Raw genomic sequence first — 26,873 nt, forward strand, 5'->3', positions numbered from 1 at the left:
TACAGTGAAAAGGCCTTAGTCATCCTTTCAGTCTGACCCTCATAGTCACCATCATCCTCTTCTGCTCCGATAGGTTCATAATCTTCTTGGTTATCGTCATCTACTTCTTCATCATCTCGGTAATCTTCTCTTTTTCTCTCTTCCTTCTATGAAACAACCACAATGGGTCACAATGTTTCTGCCAGAAAGAGAGGCTCACTTGCTATCTATATAGTAATAACGTACCTTTCTTTCTTCTCTTTCCTCTGATCTAACTTTGTCATCAGAAGATTTTCTTCTTTTTGTTTTTGGCTCATCTTCTTCATCATCTTTCTTTTCTTTTTTCTCTTCCTTCTTAATTTTCTTTTCTTTTTTCTCATCCCGTTCAGGTAGAGCTAAAAGCTCCTTGTATATGCGAACGCCAAAGTCTCTCTGAAGCATTTCATTGAACAGCTCGGCAAATAGTGATACCTGGTGATATACAGAGCAGGAATAAGAAATACTGCAAAGGTTGTAAAAGGGGTCTTATCAGTGGTTCTGACTATACAAAGCTGCTAACTGGTCGAGGATAGGAGGTGATATGTACCTTTGGCCCTGCTTTAAGAAAAGAACAGTTATGAAAACATATTTGATTCCCGCAGGTGCCACTTGCGCTAGTGTAAGTGGGCGGGTCCTAAAATTGACATGGTCAGGACTCTGTGCAGCAAGCAGCTCCACAGGCCCTCCCCTCTGTGGTCAGTGATGGCTATAGTGTCCAAATAAGTGACTGCTACAGGATGGAAGCGGCTATGAACCTGCTCAATGTACCACGCCCTGAGCACCTCCGTAGTGGGGCCCATCTTTGCTGTACTTGTGGTCTTTGAAACCTCCAGAGATCTAATTCAGAGCTGTGTCCCCTGCAGACGTACAAGACTCCCAATTTACAATTTAATTTCTGTTAACCGTTTGACCTATTCCTGCTTATTCAGACCTTGGTATATTTAGTGCCAGGACTGGGCTCATACCCAGTTATGCAAAAACAAGAAATCCTTTCTATGTAGTGAGAATATGGATCTAAAATATGTATACGGTCACATTTGCATAGTGTGTGACCTCGGTGCATTTTTGTTTTAGGTCATGAGTGGACCCTGAACTGAACAAAGTATAAAGGAACCACTTATGCTGAAAACGCATAAAAACCACTTCATGTTTGGACACATTTTTCTGGATTTATTTATTTTTAGGTACAGTCAGTTTTGAAGGCTATATTCATATACATGAATATCTAAACGTATATTTAATTTGTGTTATTCAATTAATTTTTCTTCTTTTTTTTTCACTGATACCGTATTTTCCGGACTATAAGGCGCACATAAAATACTTCGATTTCCTCAGAAATCGAAAGTGCGCCTTATAGTCCGGTGCGCCTTATATAAGGCTTGAAGCGGCGGCACGCGAGGAGTTAAGCGGCGGCCGCCGGCAAAGTCTCCATGCCGCTTCCATACATTGCAATGGGAGCGCGCTATTCAAATAGTATTCGTTCATCTCTAACTATTTGAATAGCGCGCTCTCATTGTAATGTATGGAAGCGGCATGCAGACTTTGCCGGCGGCCGCTGCTTAACCCCTTAAGGACACAGCCCAAATGTATGTTAAGGACCAGGCCTATTTTTTCAAAATTGACATGTGTCACTTTAAATGGCAATAATTTTGAGACGCTTTAATTTACACAAGTGATTTTGGGATTATTTTCTCGTAACACATTATACTTCATGTTAGTGGTAAACACTAATCAATATTTTTGTATTTACTTATTAAAAAAATAGGAAATTTGATGGAAATTTGGAAAAAATTGCAATTTTCAAAATGTGAAATTCTCTGTTTTTCAGGCAGATAGTTATACCACCCAAATACAGTAATAAATATCTCCCATATCTCTGCTTTATATTGGCATCATCTTTTGATTGTATTTTAATTTTATTTTGGATGTTATAAGGCTTACAAGTGTAACAGCGATTTTCCAGATTTACAAGAAATGTAACTATGTTTGTTTTTTTTTGTTTTACACTATTTTTTTTTTAAAAAAAACTTTTTTACATTGTTTTATTTGTGCTGCAAGCACACTAGAACCAGTGATCAGAGAGGATCGCTGGTTCTATACTAACTACAGACTGCAATACACGTGTATTGCAGTCTATAGAGGAAGCTAGCTATGCAGATGCATAGACTAGCTTCCCCTCGTCCTGGCATCCAAGGGGTTAACCCTCCCCCCATCAGAGCTCGCTCCGATGGGGGGAGGGATTAAGGAGCAGCGTGTAGCTGTAAATTACAGCTCACACAGACTCCTGCTGCCGGCAACATGATTTATAGCCCGGCCAAACCGCTAGGGTGCCATGATCACTATGGATCATGGCACCTTAAGGGTTAAACAGTGGGGGTCGGTGCAATCACCGTCCCTGCTGCTACAGGGGAAGCCTGGCTGTCAGATACAGCCAGCCTCCCGTGGAGATCGCACGGGCTCTGCTTCTGAACCCGTGCGATCTCTATCACGTACAGGTACGTGGGAATGCGGGAACTAACCACATTCCCTGACGTACAGGTACGTGATTTAGCGTTAAGGGGTTAAAGAGATTCTACTAGAGATGAGCGAGTACTGTTCGGATCAGCCGATCCGAACAGTACTCGCTCAACTCTAGATTCTACCATTAAAAGAACTTCTTCCCCCTAACCACGTCGGAATAGCCTTAAAAGACTATTCGTCTCTTACCTTTCCCATAGCCAGCGCCGCCTTCTCCCTGAGCTGTGTTCGCGCCTTCCGTGTCGTCTTCTTTGGGCCTCATGGATGACGCATGCGCAGTCGGCTCTGTCTGCGAGAGCCTGTTAGAGCCGACTGCGCATGCGTCATCCATGAGGCCCAAAGAAGACGACACGGAAGGCGTGAACACAGCTCAGGGAGAAGGCGGCGCTGGCTATGGTAAAAAGGTAAGAGACGAATAGTCTTTTAAGGCTATTCCGACGTGATCAAGAAGGAAGTTCTTTTAAAGGTAGAATCCCTTTAACTCCTCGTGTGCCGAGCGCTTCCATTCATTTCAATGGAAGCGTGCCATTGAAATGAATAGAAGCGGCTGGCACGCGGGGGGTTAAGCGGCCGCCGGCAAAGTCTGCCGGCCGCCGCTTTCAATCATATAAGGCGCACCGGACAGCGCTGCGCCTTGTAGTCCGGTGCGCCTTATATATGGACCTAGGCAGGACTATAAGGCGCTCATGGGTAATGCGCCTTATAGTCCGGTGCGCCTTATAGTCCGCAAAATACGGTAAATAGGGATTTTATTATTTTGCATCTTTTTCTAGGGAAAAAAAAGCTCAAAATGATACTACAAAATTTGGAAAAATACCTTCTCTACATTACATTTGTATGCAAGTGACAGTGGGTCACTTGGGGCGAAGCTCGAACCTGTGATGTTCTATTTTTAACATTTTTTTTAGTCTTTTTTTGGCACATTTTGCCTGCCTTATGCAACTGGAGCTGATGCAAAATAGGGGACATGGTCTCCATGTATACAGCGCAGAGCTAATCTGTCAGTCTCATGCAGCTGCTAACTTTGCCAGGGTATACCGGCACGTTCTTGCAAGGCTAACTGCTCACCACCTAGAAGTATAACCTAGAATCTCAATGGACAGTCGGTAAGCAGTTAAAGCAAACCTGTCAGATGATTTATGTTGCACGACCTTATGATGCAATGAGAGAAGCTGAGCTCCATGAGATATAGATATATAGCTTTTAAAGATGGATTAAAAGAGCCAGCTTCCCCTGTACCAATGTGTGTACACAGAACAAGGTCAATCGTCCTGTGTGGGCAGGGTTCACAGGACTCTCATGGTCCCCTCTAGGAGTCCGGTCAGGATTTACTCTGTTTATTACTCAATGATCCTTCACAATATCATATACTGCTATGTATAAGATTCCGTTCAGCATTTCTCAGTCTATCATATATTGCATAAATTACCTGACAAGTTCGCTTTAGCATGAACTAGGCTTAGATAATAAAACTAAAGCATGTACACAAAGTGCAATTGCACAGAACCAAATAATGCACAATTGTAGCAGAAGGAATACAAAGGGTAAAATCTGTACCTCAAATGAGTGTTCTTTATTGTCTTCTATCCGGTAATCCAACAGGACGCTTAGAGACATGATGCTACAGTCAAACTTCCCATTTTTGGCTGACCAGTTTGGGTGTACAATAATTGCCGGCTCATCAGGCAATATATATCTTTTTTCTCGCCGCTGGCGCTCCATTTCTTCTTGACGCTTCCTTTCCTCTTCCTAGTCACAGTAAGATACAGCGTGTTATGGCCAATGCACACCAACAGTTAAAAAACAAAATGCCACTGGAGGCAACATAATCCAAACCTCCTTGTCATCTTCAGATTTGCGCTCTTCTTCCTCCTCATCTTCTTTTTCACATTTTTCTTGCTCTTTCTGCTCCTCTTTTTGTTCCTCTATGCGGAGTTGCTTTGTTAACCTTGCTATTAGCTGAGATTTTAACCCCTTTGAGCTAAGAGTGCGACTTTCAAGCTCTTTACGCAGGTCATTTACCTGAAAATTTGTACACAGAGAAACACTATAGAGTGTACTATATGGAAATTCTAATAATAATAATAAATGTTATTTATATAGAGACAACATATTGTGCAGCACTTTACAAGTCATAGGGTTTATGTACAGATAAAATGAGGCATTACAATGTAATATGTCAAGTCAAATAATAGGAGTGAAGGTCCTGCTCTACTTACCTATATCTACCCATATATAGAGAGAGATATTAATGTTTCATTAGTGTGTGTGTCACTCATACTGTAAGTAAGTGGCACTTACTGAATGCTGAGGACAGTGATATTTGAGGGATCTTAAGAATCTGATGTATGTGGTGGTCAAACAGATAAGATTAACAGGAGATGCTACTAAAATAAGCTAGATCTTCCATCTAAACAGCCAGATTCTGACGAACAGCTAATGTGTCTCTATCCTGATCGCCCCTTCCCCCATCCAAAAAAAAATACGATCATCTTAGCTTATAGTGAACAAAAGGTTTGGGAGCCTCTACTTGTGTGTCTCATTTTTTTTTTTTATACACTAGCTCGGCCTTGTGGAGTCACAGGGAGTCAGCCACCCTAGAACTGTGAGCTCAAGAATGCCCCCAGGAGGGGGGGGGGGGGAGGTGTTCCTCGCAGCTCAGCGTCATGGCTGGGCGGTAAAGAACGCCCCCTTTGACAGTACAGAGCTACGGATAGTATTGTCAGGAGGCACGTTCCTCACAGCCCAGCTAGACTGTCAGGGACGTCCTTCTGACAGTGAAGAGATATCGGTAACGGCACAGATATCTCTTCCCGGGGCACATAATGGTAAAGCTGACAGTGCACTGAATTCAGCATACTGTCAGCTTTCTAGTGGTATATAAAACCACCAGTGCCCGAGGACATGAAAGGTATCCCCATGTTGCATAAAAGCAGCTTTTTTTCCAGCCAAACCCAGAAGTGGCTACAAAATACCGCAAAATATAAGGGAACTTCTTACTTCTCCCTTCTGATCAATGCAATCCTGACTTTGGCTCAAAAAAAAAAAAAAAAATCAAAGCAATATCTGCAACTAAAACAAAGCAGCTTTTCTGCAACCTATGGCATTGGTCTAAGGCAGTATTCTCATCTCTGTCATGATTCCTGTTTTTCTGATCCATTACAAATGGATCCCAATGAACCCCATTACCTGTAAAAGTCTATATTTTGCAGAACTTTTGTTGACACTCTTCAGACAAGCTTTTGAGTCATGGATTACATTTTAGTTCCTTGTCTTAAGCCTTACAGCCTGGTAGTAATGCAGATGACTCTTGCATACATTTGGCTTACCTTCATCACTTTTGGATCAAGTTTTGACCAATGAGTAGGAGTACAAATTTCCTTTGCGTCCCCGTCGTCTTTATCCTCTTCTTCCTAGTACAAACATAATAAGATGGTTAGAAAGAAGCCTTAGGTGAATTTCTGACTGTCGCAGGTCCGTGCAAGTAGCAAGGTCACAATTTTTCATTGTCTTCTCCTAAAGCTTTGTTGAGGCACATACACACATTCTAGCACTCTCACTGACCACTATGTCAATCAAAGCCAGATCTGTGAAACAAAGGGATGATAAATAGAAGAAGTAATAACAGTACGTACAGACCTTGCTCGTCTACAAAGACACAAGTCTGTCATTGAAGCCACCCCATGTTCTTTCCAAATAACTACTATTCTTAAATCGCCCACAATTTTTTTTTTTACATTTTTAAGTATGAAAATGATATATGTGAACCTTTTGATGGGTGGATGGTGAATAGGGCCAAATGTCAATAAATTCAATTGACCCAGCAAGCTAATTCTAATAAAAAATGTAATTAAAACAAAAGAATAATTATTTATATATATTATTCTAATTTTCCATGTTAGGCGGCTGGAATACGTGAGCTTCACTATACTGCAGACGTCACAAGAGGTGTTCTTTAGATGGGCAGGGGTGGTGTTTAGTGTGTGCAGTGCATTGTGCCTGTGTTCCTGTGCCTGCGAGAAGCGGAAATAGAAAAAGGGATTAGCGTTCAGTGCCTGTTCTCCATCAGCTTCCTTGCGTTCACCCTGAAGCTTGTCGACCAGCTGCTGCTTGTATCCTCGGCACAGGTTTTCCCACTCTGAGCGGGTGGGAAGGCAATGCCAAACATCCGGGAAAAATAAAACCACTGTCTCCACATGAGCAGGAACCGAACGCCCCTTGTGGGTCTCCTCAGGGCGATGGTAGCGAATCTCTGCAAAACGGTACCTGTTGCAAGGGAAGAAGCATGTTGGAAAAACAAAATCTAAAATGCATAGAATATAAGAGCCTAGTTCTCTTGTAGCACATCATGAACAGCTAGCTCAGGGTTGTCTATAGAAAAAAAAAAAGAAAATAAAAAACAATTATATAAAGGCCATTGATTTTCTTCAGGTAAGTCGACGCATTGTTTTGAGCAAAGAAAGAAAAAAATATATGTATATAAAAAATAAAATAAAAAACAAATAAGATTTACAAAATAACTAATTGCAGTTAAATAAACATTGATTTCCAAAGAATTTTCTAATAGAGGCCAACAAAGCTCGAAATACCATTAGAAAACACGGCAACGCAACGTGGTTTTAGGACAGTTTAAGATGTGTTCTCCTGGACGATCTGTAGCTGGGCATGAAAAAAAATAAGTCTTCATAATGTACAGAAACGTGAAAAATTCATATAAACAACAAACCTCCTGCTCTCCATCTTGAACAGAAAGTCGCACACAGTTTAATGAGATTACGGCAACGGCGGCGCTCTAGAAAAGTGAAGCCGTAGAAAAATAGGAGACATGCCCTGATGTAAGAACTGGACTTACCACTGTGTACACAAGCTCAGGTCAATGCCAGTCAGAGCCTTACAACATCGCACAGCAGTTTTGATGAGTACTGAAGGGTCTTTGTCCGGATCTGGACCATCATTGGAAGGAGACCAGTGTCCTCCAATTGCCATAGCCTCATCCTTACCCTTCATTCCCACTAAAAACTTTAAGAGTAAAAAAAAAAAAAAAAAAAAAAAGTTTTTATTACGGAAATCAGACATGAACCCTTTTGCTGTATGGACTTTAATCGAAGAATAATAGAATATAAATATAATAAATATAATAATAATATTAATATAATAATATAATAAATATAATAGAATATAAATGGTAGATAACAGTAACTTCCGATAACATAGCCTTATAAAGGATTGTTTTTTGCAGAATAGATCCTAATGACAGAACTGAATATACTATATTACAGGAGTTAGTAACTTTCGGCACTCCAGATGCTATGAAACTACAACTCCCAACATACTCCATTCACTTTCATGGGAGTTCCAACAATAGCAGAGTAAGTGTGCATGTTGGGAGATGTAGCAATAGCTGGAGTGCTGAAGGTTGCCTATCCCTGCTATATGATATACTGGAAAGTGTTCACTCTGCAGTAAAAAAAAATAAATAAATAAAAAATAGCCTTTACTCTGGAGGTCAGTAAAATCATAGAATTAACAAAATGATATCAATGTTGTTACATTTTTAGAAAAATGTTGTAAAACTTTTTTAATATCTCTGTCTACAGAGCTATACAAGGGCTCATTTTTTGCAAGGTTACTTTTTTTTGTAATTGGTATCATTATGGGACAAAAACTTTTTGATCACTTTTTTTATCTCATAAGGGGGAGGGGACTGATCAATAAAAAGGCAATTTTAATTTTTTTCTGCTACAGAATTTACCATACAGGATAACTCAATCCCCTTTGGGACATATCCAGTCTTTCTTTCCTATGAGATCTACAGTCGGTGTACTTGGGGCAGCCGCATATATAACAAATGATCTGCCAGTCCTGCTTAAATTGGAGCGTTTCGCCAACAATCATTTTAAGCATATCCTAAACTTTTGAAAAAGTTTTTATTTTCTAGCAGCATTTGTGGCATAAATATTACAAAGTATATTACAATATATAGATTTTGGCTCCTTTCCTTCAAACAATACACTGTAATCAACTTTCTGTCCCTTGTGTATACTTTCCCTTGCTTCTCTCACTACTTTTCAGAAGAGTACGAGGGTGTAGGAAAACTTACAAACAGTGGTTATGAAGTCATATAAAAAATGAGATTCTCTACCTGTATTATTTCCAGAGATATCATCAGTTGAAAACACAGTCAGGACTGCCAATCCCGACTGTTTTCAACTGGTAACATCTCTGGAAATAATACAGGTAGAACTGCAATCTTGACAAATGAAAAAAGGAATTTTTTTGTACTCACCTGTAAAATCCTTTTCTCGTTGTTTCACTGGGGGACACAGTAACCATGGGTATAGACCTGGCCATTAGGGAAATGAAAAAAGTTGGCTCCGCCCACACAAGCTATACCCTCCCACTGACAGTGCACGCAGGCAGTTTTGTACCACAGCAGTAGGAGAGAGTACAAAAACAGGAATATGGAACCAACCAACTAAATTCGTAAAAAAAATCCAACAAAAAAATCCCATATAAACAAATACAACGTGTGGGACCTGTGTCCCAACGAGAAAAGGATTTTACAGGTGAGTACACAAAAATCCCTTTTTCTCGCAATAATTCACTGGGGGACACAGTAACCATGGGACGTCCAACAGCAGTCCCAGATGGTGCAAAAAACATAGACAACTTTGCGAGCCCTGGTCGCATGAGCCATCACACGGGAAGGCAAATCCCTGCCCTTTAACTGTAAGGATATCTACGACAGACCGAATCCATCTAGAGATGGATACCCTGGAAGAGACAGGCCCTTCCTAGAGTTCCCTGGAAATCACAAAAGAGCATCAAAGAACGGTTCTGTGAGAGCTAGTCAATCCAGCCCCCTGGACACATCTCAGCGGTGCGTGGTGCCCATGAAGATGCTCAGGTTCTGGCCAAAAAGAAGGCAAGACGATGTCCTCATTGACAAGAAAAGGAGGACACCACCCTAGAAGCAAAGAAGGTGGCGAAGAAAGAACAACCCTATTCCGTGAGAAATCAAGAAGGGAGACTGGCGCAGAAGCAGCCAGCTCAGAACCCTACAAGTAGAAGTGGTTGCCACAAGAAAGCGAACTTGCTTTAGAGGCTGAAGGAGGAGCCTAAGGTACCTCAAGAATGAGGAAAAAAAAACAAAAAAAAACAAGGATCACAAAAGCCAGTAAGGAGGGACACCATGAGTCCTGCCCTAGAAGAAGGGTCTTACTTGAGTAAGGACAACCAGGGCCACCGGAAGAAAAGAAGCACAGATATCTGATCTATCAGAAAAAAAACAAGTCTGATACAATCCAGACTGAGAAAAACCTCGGCAAAGAAAAACGGACCACAGACTTCCGCACCAGCGGACATAAGACTACCAAAAGTGATCCCACTTTAGCTGACTGTGGCTCCCTGGCCTAGAATGTAGACTGCAATAACAGTCTCAGAAAGACTCACCCTCAACAATCTCGTCAATAAAACTGGCAAACATAAGGTGGAGTGGAAACTTTGAGAGCACAAATCCTCTCGCCGAAAAGCAAGTCCGGGGAGTCTGCCAACAGAACTATGAGGACTGTGAAGTAGCCTAGATGAGGTCAGACTGGAGCTACCCGGATGGTAGGAATCCTCACCCTGAGTTCCTGAGGACCTTAGAAGGAGGGAGAAAAGGAGGAACAGAAACAGAAGCTGAAAACCCTCCACAAGGGAGTCCAAAGGCGTTGGCACAAATGCCTGAGGATCCTTGCGCCTGACAGTATACAGGGACCTTGTGGTTAAAAAACTGGTAGTCTGAATTGCTGAGGGAGCAGTGACTGAAAATTCTTCCAACCTCAGGGAGAAGGAGACCTACGGAAGTCGCCAGGCGCTTGGTTCCGCCCTGGGGATTCAAGAAGACGACGGTGGTGTAATACCTGAACTGAAGTGAGCCGGCCGACCCTCAGGGTGCCGATCTCGACAGATGGCCCCCCGATACAACAGATTGATTGGAGGGAAGATCCCCCGGACCATAGTTCCAGAACATTCTGGACTCTGAACCCTGTCTCCTCCAGAAAAGCTGGTGTTGGAAGTGACAACTGCCAGAGGATAGAAGACAAGCTTTCCACAGGAAACCCCCCTCCAGGAGGTGCACCATCCATGAAGCTTGAGACAAACTCGAGTACAGGACAGCTATTGGCACTGGACAAGGGTGACGGCTACAAAGAGGCGACCATCAAGCCACCTCAACCACTGTGACATACTGGATTGAAGAGATCAAATCTCGGCTATTGGAGGAAAAGTTTTACCTGATGGATATCCAGAACCTCCATGCTTCGAAAAGAAAGCACAAGGCAGGACTTCCCTCGTAAACGAGCCAGCTGGACCTCTGAAGAAGATCCAGAGATATCTGTAATCGGAGAAATTGTCTGTCCTGGAAGAGCCTTCGCCTGAGGATCCCTGTTGCCCAGGGATCCACCAAGTACGGGACAATGGCCACACCTCTGGCAGAACATAATGGATCAGCAGAATGCACGATAGCAAAGTGGAGTACGCGTCCCAGATAACGAAGGACAACAGGATATGCTCGGTTCCATAAAGGCAACCACAGTATGCAGAAAAGACATGGAGAACCGTCCCTCCTTTGAACAGTAACAGGCTGGAAAATAATCGATAGTCGATTTTGGGCTAACCAGTACCAGACCAGAAAAGCCAGAGCAGGAATGCCAGGCAGGTCTAAACTAAAAAAAGGAGGGCTTTTTGAATTCCTAGGAAATTGCCCCTGCAGAGGAAGATCTGACGACCTGAATGTCCCTGAGCAAACAGGGAACTTAACCAGTCGCTACTCCAAGCTCTTCCCAAGGGACAGACCTGCTCACCAAACGACAAATGTAGATCAACCATAATCCTTTTAGGATCAGGTTCAAAGCTCCAGAATGGAACAACAGTGTGATGCATAGCCACAACACCAGCAGCGGTTTCCGAACGGCGAACCGCTTAGACAGAAACATCATATAGGAAATTAGCGTCATATTTGATCTACCCCCCAGCAGCTGGAAGTCCTGCAGAGCTCACCCATCAGCAAAAAAAAACAGTACTCAGCTGTTTGCCCTAGGCAAAACCATTAATCCAGGATGCACAGAACCAGCCGCAACCAAAGGCCATCTGGACAATGAATCAAGCCTTCTAACAGAGGAATCCCTGAAAGAGGCAGAGTTACCTAGAGGCAAGAACAGCCCTAGAAAAACTGGCAATGGCCGGATCCACAAAGGACATGGTCCACCTACAAATGCATAAATTCGGAAAAAGAAACAGAACATCTGACCTCCTGGAACAACCAGGGGACAGACTGGAAACTGCACGGGCAACTTCTGTATAGTAGTTGCTACCAATGTGCCTGGCTGGAACTCCGACTAGGAGTCAGAGGCATCTACCAAAACAAATAGAGCAAGCAGGAAGAGACATTCTTCTGAGCACCAGCCCTAGAGTTCCCCATTATTTGAAGAGTATCACAAACAGCACGTGCAAGCTCTTGCATATTAGTTGCTCCCAATGTGCCTGGCTAGAACTCCGGCTAGGAGTCAGAGGTGTCTCCCGAAAAGAATTGAGCAAACAGGAGAAGACATTCTCCTAAGCAACAACCCTAGGGTTCTCTGTATCTGAAGAACAGTACCTGCAAACTCTTGCATATTAGTTGCTCCCAATGTGCCTGCCTAGAACTCCAACTAGGAGTCAGCGGCGTCCCCAGCAAAAACAGAACAAGCAGGGGGAGATATCCTCCTGAGACACAGTCCTAGGGTTCTCCATTATTTGAAAATATCACAACTTGTACGGACAAGCTCCTGTGTAGCAGCTGGTACCAATGCGCCTGGCTAGAACTCCGGTTCGGAGTCAGAGGCGACCCCAAACGAAACCGAAGTAAGCAGGAGGAGATCCAGAGCCACCTGTCCTAGAGGGGCCGTGCCCTAAAGGATATCCTAGCCCTCCCTCGAGAGTGGCCCCTGAGATTGAGATTGAAACCTCTTAGGGCCTCGACCACAGCTGCTGACTGTACAGACCGAAGCAGCAACTGGCGGACAGCCGTTCTAAAATACCGCCATAGACTATTAAGTCTGCCCAATTTGCCCAAGCCTGGGGGGAAAATGCCCAAACCGACGCGGGGAAACAAGAGTTCAGAGGATTCCAGCAGGCTGAACGGAATTACCAAAAGAATATATATAGCCTGTCCACAAGGGCATTATAGCTGGGAGCTGGAGCATATATAAACGTGACACAGCGGGGGCGCACGGACCTAGGAAGACACTTCATGAACAAAACATTGCAGAAAAAAATAGAAAAAACAACCCCCAAGGGGGCAACCAACCATAACCACTGGAGGAAGATGATTCACAACCGCTGCGGACAAGCTGCACAAGAAGAATCACCAGGCTGCACCAGAGCAGCGACTGCAACAGACAACAGACCTCAGACCAGGAAGAGTCATAAAACAAGACCCTCCCTACAGGGCTACTGCACAAAGAGGCAGGAAAAGACCACCAGGCCCGCCCTCCGCCCCATGGGGCAGCCTCCCAGATTCAGGAAAGACCGAGGTTGAGGCGGGGTCTAGTGAGGCCTACACGCCGGTGAAGCCGAGGCCCCAAGTAGAAGCCGCGGCTGCGCGCCCTAGAGGCCCGGGAACCGAGTGAACCCAATGCGGCCTACCCACCGGCGAAGCCGCGGCCTCAATAAGAAGCTGCGACCGCCGCCTGGAGCCCGTTGCCAGCCGGGTGGACCAAAGCACCAGGAAGAATGCAAGACAGGGTCCAGGGAGGAAGAAGAGGAAAAAAGGGGAACATACTCACCTATGTTCACCTGCTCATACTTACCAGTCCGAAATCTTCAGGCGCCGCAGACTCACCCCTTCGGTGATACCTCAAACGTAACTGTGGGGTCGCCGGAATATTCAGCTGTCGTTGCAGCAAAAGAGGGGGACTAGGGGTACTGCGGGGCACTCTATAATAGAGTGCTTGCCCACAGGGGTATGACTAGTGTTGCAAAACACTGACAACCCCCTGCCCCTGAAAGAAAAGAAAAAATAAAAATGTTGTAAGACAGAAAGACCTGACTCAGGTCGTGACTGCTTCCTATGACACTGGGTAAAAAACTGCCTGAGTGCACGGTCAGTGGGAGGGTATAGTCTGTGTGGGCGGAGCCAACTTTTTTCATTTCCCTAATGTCCGCCTCCTAGTGGCCACGTCTATACCCATGGTTACTGTGTCCCCCAGTGAAATATTGCGATAAATTGAGAATCTTTATTCTAAGTTTTATCCCTGAGATATATCCTCAGTTTCTTGAATTATACATGAGCTCATACACACCTGTTCTCCCGTGAGAAGTAGAAAGAGAAATAATGGAAAAAACACAAAGTGGATTTCAGCAAAGGATTTAATGAAAAGGATCCAAAATCTATTAACACATACTACAACATTTATTAATGTCACAAATCATGCCAAAAATATCAAAAGTTGTTCAAAAGTTAGGTGGACTTTAGTGTGTGGCTTCCTTACCATAAAGAATATCAGACTATTTACATCAGTAATATGGTTACCTTTATTAGCCTTGCTGGGTGCTGGAAACCTTCTCTAACTTCCACTGGGTCCTCTGCAAGAGCACAGGATTTGTGATATAAATCTTCCAAAGCGGGACTTGCCAGTAACATGACCTAGTTATACAATACCCAAAGTATAAAATAAAAATCAGATAGATAGATAGATACTGCAGAGAACTTTGGTAATTGATAGCCAGAATAACTTGATACCTTTGCACTGTATGTATGGTCTACATCAGGAGGATCTAGAACGGCAGTATTTTTTTCAAGTGGATCCACTTCCTTGTGCATGACATAAAAATTGCTGTAACTTCCGAGCTGGAATGGCCGAGAGATAGGAAAAGCATCGACCCATGTAAACTGGGCATCAAAGAAATCACTGGGAATGTACAGGTTCTGATAACGCCGTCTCAGTTCCATCATGTCACATCCAGGGCTGCAGCACAAGAAGAGAAGACTCACAATGGATCCCTTTTTTTTTTTTTTTTTTTTTACATTCTTTTTTTTTTTTTCCTTATTAAGGAAACTAAAACACAGAGCAATGAATTTAAACGGGTTATTCAGCTTCCAAAAATAATCTGCAAATACATCCACAGCACTGCTAAATACTCAGTATTCCCTTGTGCAACCTTTTCTTGGCTTTAGTTTACTTGCTGCTCTTTGTATCACTGATATTTACATTCAGTGAATCTGTGAACAAACTACATTTCCCATGATACATCTCCCTGCTCTTCCCTCCAATGAAATCAAAGGTAATAAATCACTCCCACATCTGAGGTCACATGATGCTGTGATGTTTCATTTCTAAGCTCACTTCCCCCTTCCCACTGTAAGCAACAAGACGGAGAGTGAGAGCAGGCAAATGCATCATGGGAAATGTAGTTTGTTCACAGATTTACTGAATGTAAATAACAGTGATACAAAGAGCAGCAAGTAAAATAGAGCCGCGAAAAGGGTGCACAAGGAATTAGTGATTGTTTAGCACTGCAGATGGTTTTGCTACACATTTACATTGGACACCAAACCCCTGACCTGACAGGTTCCCTTTAAAATCTAATTTAAAAAGGGCCTTTCACGTCTACATAGATATGCAGTATTAAATACCCCTAGACAGCAGACAGTGTGCTGAAATGAGCACACTGTCTGCTTTCTCTGCATGCGTCCCAATGCTGGAGATATCGGTGCTGTAAATTTCTGCACAGGTATCTCCCCATTGTCAGAAAGACGTTCCTCACAGCTCAGGGTCATTGCTGGACAGTGAGGATCACCCTCGCTAAAAGTACAAGTCTATGGAAGAATGCTGTGAGGGGCACATTCGTCACAGCCTGGCAATGATGCTAGGCTGTAAGGCCCACCCTTCTGACAGTGGGGAGATATCAGTGCTGAAATTAACAGCACCAATATCTCCAGATTCGGAGACGACAGTGAATTCTGAATTCAGCACACTGCCAGCTTTCTAGTGGTATATATTACTGCAAATCTATGAGGCGTTACTATGTTGCTGTTCAAGGGATTGTCTCAGTCACAACAACTTCTATGCAAATTCTAATCAGGAGCGGGATGCCGCGACGGGACGCAAATGCTGCATCGGCATCCCGTCACAGCTAGCTGCGCGGAGAGTTTACAAGGCCGTGTGAACATACCCTAAGGTTGTTTGCAGAGAGGAATTTGGAGCAAATTTTCAGAACCAAAAACATAGCATGTCTGGGAGGAAATTAAGTAACTCACATATACCAAGTGGAGAATCCCCCGTGTATCCTGTTTACACCCCTTTTAACTGCGTGTCATTACCTCCAAAATAGATTCACAAGCAAAAACAGAAAATAAGGTACACTCAACATAAAAATATGGAAAAATACAGATATAATTTTATTGAAAAGGATGATATGCCGAAACACGCGTCAGGCGGTCGGCTCGTGGGTGTCGCTGGTACTTTTTATTGTCCTTCACATGGGTAAGCAACTTTGATCCACCTTTCCTGACTGCTTCAATATTGTTGTCTCTTTGATATGCCCTTTTGCGGCAGGCCATGACTCCTTTTAAGGCAGCCAACCTTGTTAAGTCTTAAGCACATGCTAATTAATTATTTGTTATCCTGGTTTATATAGCAATCCCTGGTAATCAACTGTCTGAACAACCTTTTGAGACAACATCCGTATACATGATTTATGCTTGTACCATAATACTTACCCCATGTGTAAAGCTTTATACATTATGCATTTTATAGGAGACTTTAAAACCCACTGCATTGCTGGCCTCTAGTGGGAATTTTCCGGTACTGCTATTTTTTCATCCTTTTGTTAATATTGTACACTCACCGGCCACTTTATTAGGTACACCATGCTAGTAACGGGTTGGACCCCCTTTTGCCTTCAGAACTGCCTCAATTCTTCGTGGCATAGATACAACAAGGTGCTGGAAGCATTCCTCAGAGATTTTGGTCCATATTGACATGATGGCATCACACAGTTGCCGCAGATTTGTCGGCTGCACATCCATGATGCGAATCTCCCGTTCCACCACATCCCAAAGATGCTCTATTGGATTGAGATCTGGTGACTGTGGAGGCCATTGGAGTACAGTGAACTCATTGTCATGTTCAAGAAACCAGTCTGAGATGATTCCAGCTTTATGACATGGCATTGCATTATCCTGCTGAAAGTAGCCATCAGATGTTGGGTACATTGTGGTCATAAAGGGATGGACATGGTCAGCAACAATACTCAGGTAGGCTTTGGCATTGCAACGATGCTCAAGTGGTACCAAGGGGCCCAAAGAGTGCCAAGAAAATATTCCCCACACCATGACACCACCACCACCAGCCTGAACCGTTGATACAAGGCAGGATGGATCCATGCTTTCATGTTGTTGACGCCAAATTCTGACCCCACCATCCGAATGTCGCAGCAGAAATCGAGACTCATCAGACCAGGCAACGTTTTTCCAATCTTCAATTGTCCAATTTCGATGAGCTTGTGCAAATTGTAGCCTCAGTTTCCTGTTCTTAGCTGAAAGGAGTGGCACCCGGTGTGGTCTTCTGCTGCTGTAGCCCATCTGCCTCAAAGTTCGACGTACTGTGCATTCAGAGATGCTCTTCTGGCTACCTTGGTTGTAACGGGTGGCTATTTGAGTCACTGTTGCCTTTCTATCAGCTCGAACCAGTCTGGCCATTCTCCTCTGACCTCTGGCATCAACAACGCATTTCCGCCCACAGAACTGCCGCTCACTGGATTTTTTTCTTTTTCGGACCATTCTCTGTAAACCCTACAGATGGTTGTGCGTGAAAATCCCACTAGATCAGCAGTTTCTGAAATACTCAGACCAGCCCTTCTGGCACCAACAACCATGCCACGTTCAAAGGCACTCAAATCACCTTTCTTCCCCATACTGATGCTCGGTTTGAACTGCAGGAGATTGTCTTGACCATGTCTACATGCCTAAATGCACTGAGTTGCCGCCATGTGATTGGCTGATTAGAAATTAAGTGTTAACGAGCAGTTGGACAGGTGTACCTAATAAAGTGGCCGGTGAGTGAGTGTGTGTGTGTGTGTGTGTGTGTGTGTGTGTGTGTGTGTGTGTGTGTGTGTGTGTGTGTGTGTGTGTGTGTGTGTGTGTGTGTGTGTATATATATATATATATATATATATATATATATATATATATAATTTTATATATATACATATATAAAATTATATATGTATTTTTCCATATTTTTATGTTGACTGTATCATTTACCTTATTTTCTGTTTTTGCTTCTGAAGCAAATTTTCAGGTAGATTCCACCTCCTATTGCTCCCATTATTTTCCATGGAAGGCATTTTTGGCATTTTTTTTTAATCATTTGCCAATATGAGGTGGACACTGCATCTCCAGCATAGATGTAAACTAAGTCTTACATGTTTCAAATTCTTACTGAAAAGCATGTCATATTTACGACTAAGGACAATAGGCTCCATCATGCACAAATGGCCAGTCAAACATAAATATCTGCATGCAGTCAAGCTTAAAAAATTATGCATTCATTACACTTACCAGTCCAGAGAGAACTTGGAGAATTGTACAGTGTAGCGGGGTACCACCCGTCTAGGTCTGCGCGGTGACCGCTCTCTTTCACGTCGGGGCGATCTCTCTCTTGAGCGCTTTCTCTGAGGTGAACGATCACGTGATCTGCGCCTGTCTCGATCTCTCTCTCGACTGTAAAGATTTAGAAATTAATACTTGAATTTCCAAGAAAAAAATGCCTGGGTTTTGCTGCCTAACTTTTTTTTTTTTTTTGTCTAAATAGACTTGCAAAGGACAGCAAGTGCTCCAATGCTCTGACATGGCATGCACATGGAGGACAGTTTGCTGTTTCAGTGCAGTATTATTTCTCATTTTTCTGCAACACATAGTTAAGTGAAATTCAGACTACAATGTGCTTTGTTTCACTGTTGCACTGCCTATATTGGGGTTACACATAATTTGACAACATTTGGGTCCAACACTTACATTCTGTCATCTTTTCTACTGGCTATGGAGTCTCCTCTATCACTTCTACCAGAAAATCTTGATGGTGGTTCAATTCTGCGAACTGGCTGGGGCTGAGATACAATGCGAACTGGGGTTTGCAATAGGCCAGCTGAAAGGAAGAAAAAAAAAATTAAAAATGAGGCATCAAAACATTCTCTTAAGGCAAGTTCACATCACAATATGGCCGTACAGCTCAAAGCTGTATCCATAGAGATCCAGTTATCTGATGGAGGCCAAAAGAATCCTATACTATTTCTTGTCACTGTACACATAAGTGGAATGGACCACGCTTCCCTATGAGGAATACCCCACATGTATACTGAGCTGGATTTCTTTCTTTATGTTTTACAATGATAACCTATGGGCAACATATCTCAAAATAGGGTATTAAAACAATAAATCTGTAATTAGTAATAGCTAAAAGATGATGATATATCAACTCTCAAAACAGTACAAAGTCTGTAGAAAAACCAGTTTTGCTATAAAAGTATATGTTAAGATGGAATAGATAGAGTATATCGTAATGGATCTCTCTATACTATCATGCAAATAAAAACTTCTCCCTCCATAAAGGCAAAAAAATATTAGGCAATTGCAACAATGTAGTATAAACACTCACGCTATGTGATTTATAACAATAATTGATAATGCTGTTATCAACTATTTCTTTCTAATAAAAATGTGTTGTCAATACTTGGGAACATAAAGTGCAATAATGTATCTAATAAGATAAGATAAGATAGTCCTTTAATAGTCCCACAGTGGGGAAATTTCAGCATGTTACTAGGGCATGTTACAGATACAGGATAATACACAGTAATATATTACAGAAGTAGACACACATAAGCTGAGAAGAGAAGATCTACTAGGAGTCCATAGCAGCTAAGGAACAGAAGAAGAAAGAAGGAGGACTTCATAATCATAATCATTAGTTTTCTGTGCGGAGTGATCTTCGCTTGGTCTGATGTAGATTATACAGCCTGATCGCGGTTGGAAGGAAGGACCTGCAATAGCGCTCCTTCTCACACTTGGGGTAGAGCAGACGGTCACTTACAGTGCTGCCAAGTGCCATCAAGGTCCCATACATGGTGTGGGATTTGGAGGTCACCACAGACAGTATTCTTCTGTCACCCACCACCTGTACTGGGTCCAAGGGGCTCCCCAGGACAGAGCTGGCCCTTCTGATCAGCCTGTCAAGTCTATTTCTGTCCCTGGTTGATATACTGCTCCCCCAGCAGGCCACACCGAAAAAGGTAGCTGAGGCAACCACAGAGTTGAAGAAGGCCCTAAGAAGTGGCCCCTGGACTCCGAAGGCCCTCAGCCTCCTGAGCAGGTAGAGTCTGCTGTGGCCCTTTCTGTGCAGCGCCTCCAGGTGATCAGCCCAGTCTAGTTTATTATTGAGGAGCACACCCAGATACTTATAGGTCCTGACTATCTCAATGCATGTCCCTTGGATCTCCACCGGGGTCGGAGCACTTCTCCGTTTTCTAAAGTCCACCACCATCTCCTTGATCTTCCCAGAATTAATCCTGAGATGGTTCTGCTGGCACCATTCAACAAAGTCCCGGTTTAAGTCTCTGTATTCCCTATTGTCGCCATCAGTGATAAGGCCTACTATTGCAGAGCCATCGGAGTACTTCTGTAAGTAACAGCTGGATGAGTGGTGCCTAAAGTCAGCAGTGTACAGTGTGAAGAGAAATGGGGCAAAAACTGTACCTTGTGGTGCCCCCGTACTACAGATCAGTGTCAGACACACAGTCCTGGGCTCTCACATACTGAGGGCGGTTTGTCAGGTAGTCTAGGATCCAGTCGGACAGGTGATGGTCCACTCCACCAAGGTTCAGCTTCTCCCTCAGTAGCCCTGGCTGAATGGTGTTGAACGCACTTGAGAAATCAAAGAACATTATTCCCACAGTGTTCCCGGGTTTCTCCAGGTGAGAGCTCTTTGAAGACGGTGGATGATGGCGTCATCTACCCCAATGACCGGCCGATAGGCAAACTGGAGGGGGTCCAGAGCGGAGCTCACTAGGGAGCGTAGGTGTGTCAGGACCAGTCTCTCTAGACCAGGGGTAGGGAACCTTCGGCTCTCCAGCTGCTGTCAAACTACAACTCCCAACATGCTCCATTCACTTCCATGGGAGTTCCAAGAACAGCAGAGCCAGTATGCATGCTGGGAGTTGTAGTTTTACAACAGCTGGAGAGCCGTACGTTCCCTACCCCTGCTCTAGACCCTTCATCAGGTGGGATGTCAGTACTACAGGTCGGTAGTCATTGTAGCCCATTAGGTTGGGTTTCTTTGGGACTGGTACCACACACAATGTTTTCCACAGTTGAGGTACCTCTCCCAGTTTTAGACTCATATTGTACATGTGTGTAATAATGCCACCTGGTCACTGCACATTTTAAGAACTTGGTCACCACACATTTTAATCCTCTTGATTTCCCTATACACTTGAGACTCCTTGAGGATCAGATAGTCAGAATGCAGTTGACTGCAGGTCTGTGGGGGTTGGGTCTTGGTGTGTGAGGGGAGGGGGGTTGACTGCCATGTTGGTGAAGGGAGCGTTGGTTTGGAGTCAAATCTATTGAAGAATAAATTAAGCTCGTTAAGCCACTTCCTGTTACCTTCTATCTGAGGACCAGCCTTTTGTTTGTGTCCAGATATCACCTTCAGACTGTCCCACACCTTCAAGATTCTACCCTCTCCCATTTGTAGTTCCATCTTCCGCCTGTAGTTGGCTTTCCCTTCTCTGATTAGTTGATTCAACAGTTTTTGCACCTCCCCCAGGACATTTTTGTCACCAGATCTAAAGATTCTCTTTTTTCTCCTTGAGAAGAGCTTTAAAGGGGCTCTATCACTGGGAAAAGTTGTTTTTTTTTAACTAATCAAATCCTTGCGTAGCCTTTAGAAAGTCTATTCCACACCTACCTTTAGTATGTAGATTGCCTCAGTGGTCTCTGAATAAGTCTGTTTTTATTCATATGCTAATTAGACATCGTGCACACCTCTCCTGTTGTTTCCTATGGGAGACTGCTGATGATGATGATTCAGCTTCCTGTTTGCCTCACACACATAGGAGATAATAGAAGAGAGGAGGCTGCTGGGAACTTCCTGTGCTGGCTGAAAGCTCATTAGTATATTAATAAAAACGGACTTATTCAGAAACCACTGAGGCAATTTACATATTAGAGGTAGGTTTGAAGTAGCATTTATAAAGCCTATGCAAGCATGTGTTTAGATAAAAATGACTTTTCCCAGTGATAGAGCCCCTTTAATCTCAGAGTTAATCCATGGTTTGTTATTGGAGAAACACCTCACTTTTCTAGTTGGTACCGTGCTGTCCACACAGAAATTAATGTAGTCTGTTATGCAGTTTGTATGTCCCTCAATGTCACCTGGAAATGCATCTTGAAACACTTCCCATAATGTTATATTAAAACAGTCTCTCAGGGTCTCAACAATTTCCTCTGACCAAATTTTCACTGTGCGGGTAACCGCCGGTTCTCTGCGCACCAGTGGAGTGTAAGTGTGTTGCAGATGTACCAGGTTGTGATCTGATCTGCCTAGGGGCGGTAGAGCAGTTGAGTTATTTGTATCCCTCACACTGGCAAAGAGCAAGTCCAGTGTTTTGTTGTCTCTTGTGTGGTAGGTTACATACTGTGTGAAGCCTGGTAGAGTGGATGCTGGAGAGACATGTTTGAAGTCTCCAGACACCAGGACGAGGGCGTGGGGGTGAGATGATTGCAGCTCGCTCACAACAGCATGCAGCAGGTGGTATCCATTGCGATATACTCTATTAATTCTCCATCTTACCATATGAGTCTAAAGCTGGCAGTGGTACCTCAACTGTGGAAAACATCTTGCGTGGTACCAGTCCCAAAGAAACCCAACCCGATGGGCTACAATGACTACCGACCTGTAGCACTGACATCCCACCTGATGAAGGTCCTAGAGAGACTGGTCCTGACACACCTACGCCCCCTAGTGAGCTCCGCTCTGGACCCCCTCCAGTTTGCCTATCAGCCGGGCATTGGGGTAGATGACGCCATCATCCACCTTCTTCATAGAGCTCTCTCTCACCTGGAGAAACCCGGGAACACTGTGAGAATAATGTTCTTTGATTTCTCCAGTGCGTTCAACACCATTCAGCCAGGGCTACTGAGGGAGAAGCTGAACCTTGGTGGAGTGGACCACCACCTGTCCAACTGGATCCTAGACTACCTGACAAACCGCCCTCAGTATGTGAGAGCCCAGGATTGTGTGTCTGACACTGTGATCTGTAGTACGGGGGCACCACAAGGTACAGTTCTTGCCCCATTTCTCTTCACACTGTACACTGCTGACTTTAGGCACAACTCATCCAGCTGTTACTTACAGAAGTACTCCGATGGCTCTGCTATAGTTGGCCTTATCACTGATGGCAACGATAGGGAATACAGATACTTAAACCGGGATTTTGTTAAATGGTGCCAGCAGAACCAGCTCAGGATTAATGCTGGGAAGACCAAGGAGATAGTGGTGGACTTTAGTAAACGGAGAGGTGCTCCGACCCCAGTGGAGATCCAAGGAACATGTATTGAGATAGTCAGGACCTATAAGTATCTGGGTGTGCTCCTCAATAATAAACTAGACTGGGCTGATCACCTGGAGGCGCTGCACAGAAAGGGCCACAGCAGACTCTACCTGCTCAGGAGGCTGAGGGCCTTCGGAGTCCAGGGGCCACTTCTTAGGGCCTTCTTCAACTCTGTGGTTGCCTCAGCCATCTTTTTCGGTGTGGCTTGCTGGGGGAGCAGTATATCAACCAGGGACCGAAACAGACTTGACAGGCTGATCAGGAGGGCCAGCTCTGTCCTGGGGAGCCCCCTGGACCCAGTACAGGTGGTGGGTGACAGAAGGATACTGTCTGTGATGACCTCCATGCGGGAGAACAAATCCCATCCCATGTATGGGACCCTGATGGGACTTGGCAGCACTGTAAGTGACCGTCTGCTTCACCCCAAGTGTGAGAAGGAGCGCTATCGCAGGTCCTTCCTTCCAACCGCGACCAGGCTGTATAATCTACATCAGACCAAGCGAAGATCACTCCGCACAGAGAACTAATGATTATGACGATGACCATGAGGTCTTCCTCTTTCTCTTCCGTTTTTCCTTAGCTGCTATGGACTCCTAGTATATCTTCTCTTCTCAGCTTACGTGTGTCTACGTCTGTAATATATTACTGTGTATTATCCTGTATCTGTATTACTATGCTGTTGTAACATGCTGAAATTTCCCCAGTGTGGGACTATTAAAGGATTATCTTATCTTATATACTTTTATAGCAACACTGGTCTTTCTACAGACTTTTTACTGTTTTGACGTATGATATATCATCTTTTTTGAAATTACTAATAAAGATTTACTAATTGCTATTACTAATAAAGATAGTTTTATCGTTTTAATACTCTATTTTTTTGGCAAGTGACCCTTCCAATTGAGATTAAACAAAATATTAAGGGCATATCCTCCAATCCTATTTGTCATTTAGGTTTTTGTACCTATACTGATAGAATCAGCCAATAAGACAACAGTGTCTAATAGTGACTAATAATAATTCCATTATCCTCATTTAGGGTTAGTTCACACGGGGGGGCAAGGAGGCGTATTTTGACAGCAGATTTTGCCTCAAAATCCGCCTCCATACAATGGTGGTTAATGGAGACCACTAGCGTTCTTTTTGCTACTAGCGGCATGTTGCCACTAGCGGAAAAAGGAAGCGAGCTGCCCTTTCTTCAGGTGGATTCCGCGGATCGCTGAGCTGCTGCGGCTTCCGCCTGGCGGCAGCAACCTCCGGTTTCGGCCCATTCGTTTGAGCCGAGTCCGGAGGGGGAAGCCGCGACCACAACGGTCGTGGCAGGCGGGTTTTGACCTGAAAGTGACCTGGCTCCCCGCGTCATTTTACCCGGTTTTCTTACATTACATTCTCCCATTGAATATAAAGGGAAATAGAATCAGTGTGGAATCTGCCACTGAATTCCACCATGTGAACAGGTCCTAAGAGTTCTGCTATCTAGTAAAGGTTGCAAGTACCTTTAGGTGGCTGCTGTTGTAATAAAGGAGATGGTTGTGCTTGCAGCAATGGATTTAGAGATGCAGCAGATATCTGTGCCTGCAGTAGAGTCTGTGCTTGTGGTGGAGGCTGAGTCTGCACCCCAAAAGCAGGCTGCTGTGGAACAGGTGGCATCACTGCTGGGGGGCTCTTTATTAAAGGCTGTGCTGGAGCTGGATTCTGCAATGTAGACAAAAATAAAATAAATATACTGAAAAAATAAAAGAAAGAGAGAAAGCCTTAATGGAAGATTAGAAGAATATCAGGGGCACTTACCTGGTTAGGGAGCGTCTGAATCCTCTGTGCATTCCATTTAAATGGCATGTTAGGATTATAAGTAGCTTCCACTAAAACGCGATCTCCAACTTGTGGAGACTTTCCCTTAACAGCACTAGACAAACAAAAGTCAAAGAAGAAATCTACTTAAGTATCAAAATGACTTGACTTACAGACGACCTCTCTTCCATACAGAAATATAGATGTCGCTGTGAGTCACAGTAATGCTGCGACTTCACTACAAATTAAGGGCAATGATAATTTTGCATCTGCGTACAAGCGAGGCTATCTAACAAAAAAAGCTATGGAAATTTTATTAACTTTTCAGTACTTTCAACATGACTTAATACGTACGTCAGCTGGAAAAACACATCTTCATCCACAAAGCCAAACGTTTCATGAAGCTTTGTTACAACCCCAGTGAAAACACGCTGTTTCTGGGGCTGGGTCTGCTGCTGACTGGACCTTGGAGTGGGGTAAGAGACTGTAATCTGTGCAGCTTGCTGGGGTGTAGACAGGGCAAGGCTTGTAGGCAGGGCAACAGCAGGCTGCAAAATAGTGGTGACACATTAGTGAAAAAAGTAAGCCCAAAGCCATGCACAAACACAAGAGAAGAAACATGGCACAAACACATAAGAGGTTATGCAGCAAGACTCCATGTTCTCACCTGAGTTATCAATGTCTGCTGTGGCTGCTGCAACTGGTGGGGGAAAAAAAAAAGTTTGCAGGTAAATTCATCAAGGACTTTTTTTTTTTCCAATTTGATGAAGCTTATATTCTGGAGCAGTATATTGCAAAATAAGTATTTTAATTTAAAAAAAAGCCCACAAACCTGTTGTTGAACGCTGTAAATCTGCTGTGGCTGGGAATATTGCTGTGGATAACAAAAATATATATATATATATATATCGCATTATTATGTCATTCATATAGCAAAAGCAACATACATAACAAGTAATACCAAATAAATTACATCTTCAGTTCTAAAGGGAATCGGTCAGTGTGATTTGGGATGCTATGTACACTTTGGCTTTTTTTATTTTTAATGTGGGGGTGAACTGTGCCATAAAATGGAGATTTGGGACACTAAACTCCCAATCAATAAGGACCTATGGGTGATTTGATGTTCCAAATCGCTCTAACAGGATCCCGTTGATGTCTCTCAGATTGAGTCAGGTAATTATAAATTATAGTTCTAAAGCCCCAGTCACATAACCGAGTGTTCAGTCCGATGTGGGGCCGATTGTGCAGAGGGAATGCTCTCCGATGACACTTTCAGTGACATCTGAGTGCATTCCGTGATGTATGGGGGGCTTCTAGTGCAGTCTGGTCCAATGACGTAGAGCAGGTAGGACCTGCTCTATGTTCATTGGAATAGAACGGACCATCAGACGCCCCCTCAGAGGTGCATCAGCCTGCACACTGTAGTACGCATATGTGTTTCCAGGAAAGAAATTTAAGAGGCAACCAAATTGTTGCAAACATGGATCCTACACTTATATTGTCAAATCTACTCAGCTATGTAGTGATACATCTCTGGCTCCTGTATTGTAGGTACAGTTAGTTTTAAAAAGATCCCACTGATGTTTGGATGCAATCAAAATTTATTTGAGACAATTGTAGAATTCACAACAGATGGTGTACATGTGAACGTTTTCGGCTCAGTAAGGAGCCTTCCTCAGACTTAAAATGAAGATTTATATGCCAGGAAAGTGATACTGGAACAATATTCACAATTATGGCGGGCGCCCCCAGTCTTGTAGTCTTGATAGGCAGATTAAAATTGAGCTAGGGCTAAAGTCCACTACACGCTGCCTTCACTACACGCTACCAATTTTAGACGCTATATCCACTTAACAGAGGCAGGCGAGGGACTCCATTAGACTGTGGCCCTAGCTCAATCTTAATCT

The 26,873-nt window shown here is 43.6% G+C and overlaps 1 protein-coding gene across 2 annotated transcripts in view; it reads right to left on the minus strand.

Moving 5' to 3' along the window:
- The window catches only part of CCAR1 (cell division cycle and apoptosis regulator 1), an 80,047-nt gene that overhangs the window by 20,008 nt on the left and 33,166 nt on the right, over positions 1-26,873 (minus strand). Inside the window, exons 4-19 of one of the 2 annotated variants that reach the window (XM_075258578.1) lie at positions 25,796-25,837; positions 25,631-25,663; positions 25,318-25,511; positions 24,964-25,078; positions 24,669-24,867; positions 18,578-18,707; positions 18,122-18,283; positions 14,300-14,525; positions 14,090-14,203; positions 7,388-7,554; positions 6,591-6,801; positions 5,865-5,948; positions 4,372-4,557; positions 4,093-4,284; positions 226-450; positions 50-146 (exon numbers count right to left, since the gene is read on the minus strand). In XM_075258578.1, coding sequence (XP_075114679.1) covers positions 50-146; positions 226-450; positions 4,093-4,284; positions 4,372-4,557; positions 5,865-5,948; positions 6,591-6,801; positions 7,388-7,554; positions 14,090-14,203; positions 14,300-14,525; positions 18,122-18,283; positions 18,578-18,707; positions 24,669-24,867; positions 24,964-25,078; positions 25,318-25,511; positions 25,631-25,663; positions 25,796-25,837 — 2,377 coding nt within the window. Of the gene's footprint in view, positions 1-37; positions 147-225; positions 451-4,092; positions 4,285-4,371; positions 4,558-5,864; positions 5,949-6,590; positions 6,802-7,387; positions 7,555-14,089; positions 14,204-14,299; positions 14,526-18,121; positions 18,284-18,577; positions 18,708-24,668; positions 24,868-24,963; positions 25,079-25,317; positions 25,512-25,630; positions 25,664-25,795; positions 25,838-26,873 lie in introns of both variants that reach the window. The other variant, XM_075258577.1, reaches the window with a different exon arrangement.

The sequence above is a fragment of the Leptodactylus fuscus genome, chromosome 10 (assembly GCF_031893055.1).
Source record: "Leptodactylus fuscus isolate aLepFus1 chromosome 10, aLepFus1.hap2, whole genome shotgun sequence".
Taxonomy (NCBI): Eukaryota; Metazoa; Chordata; class Amphibia; order Anura; family Leptodactylidae; genus Leptodactylus; species Leptodactylus fuscus.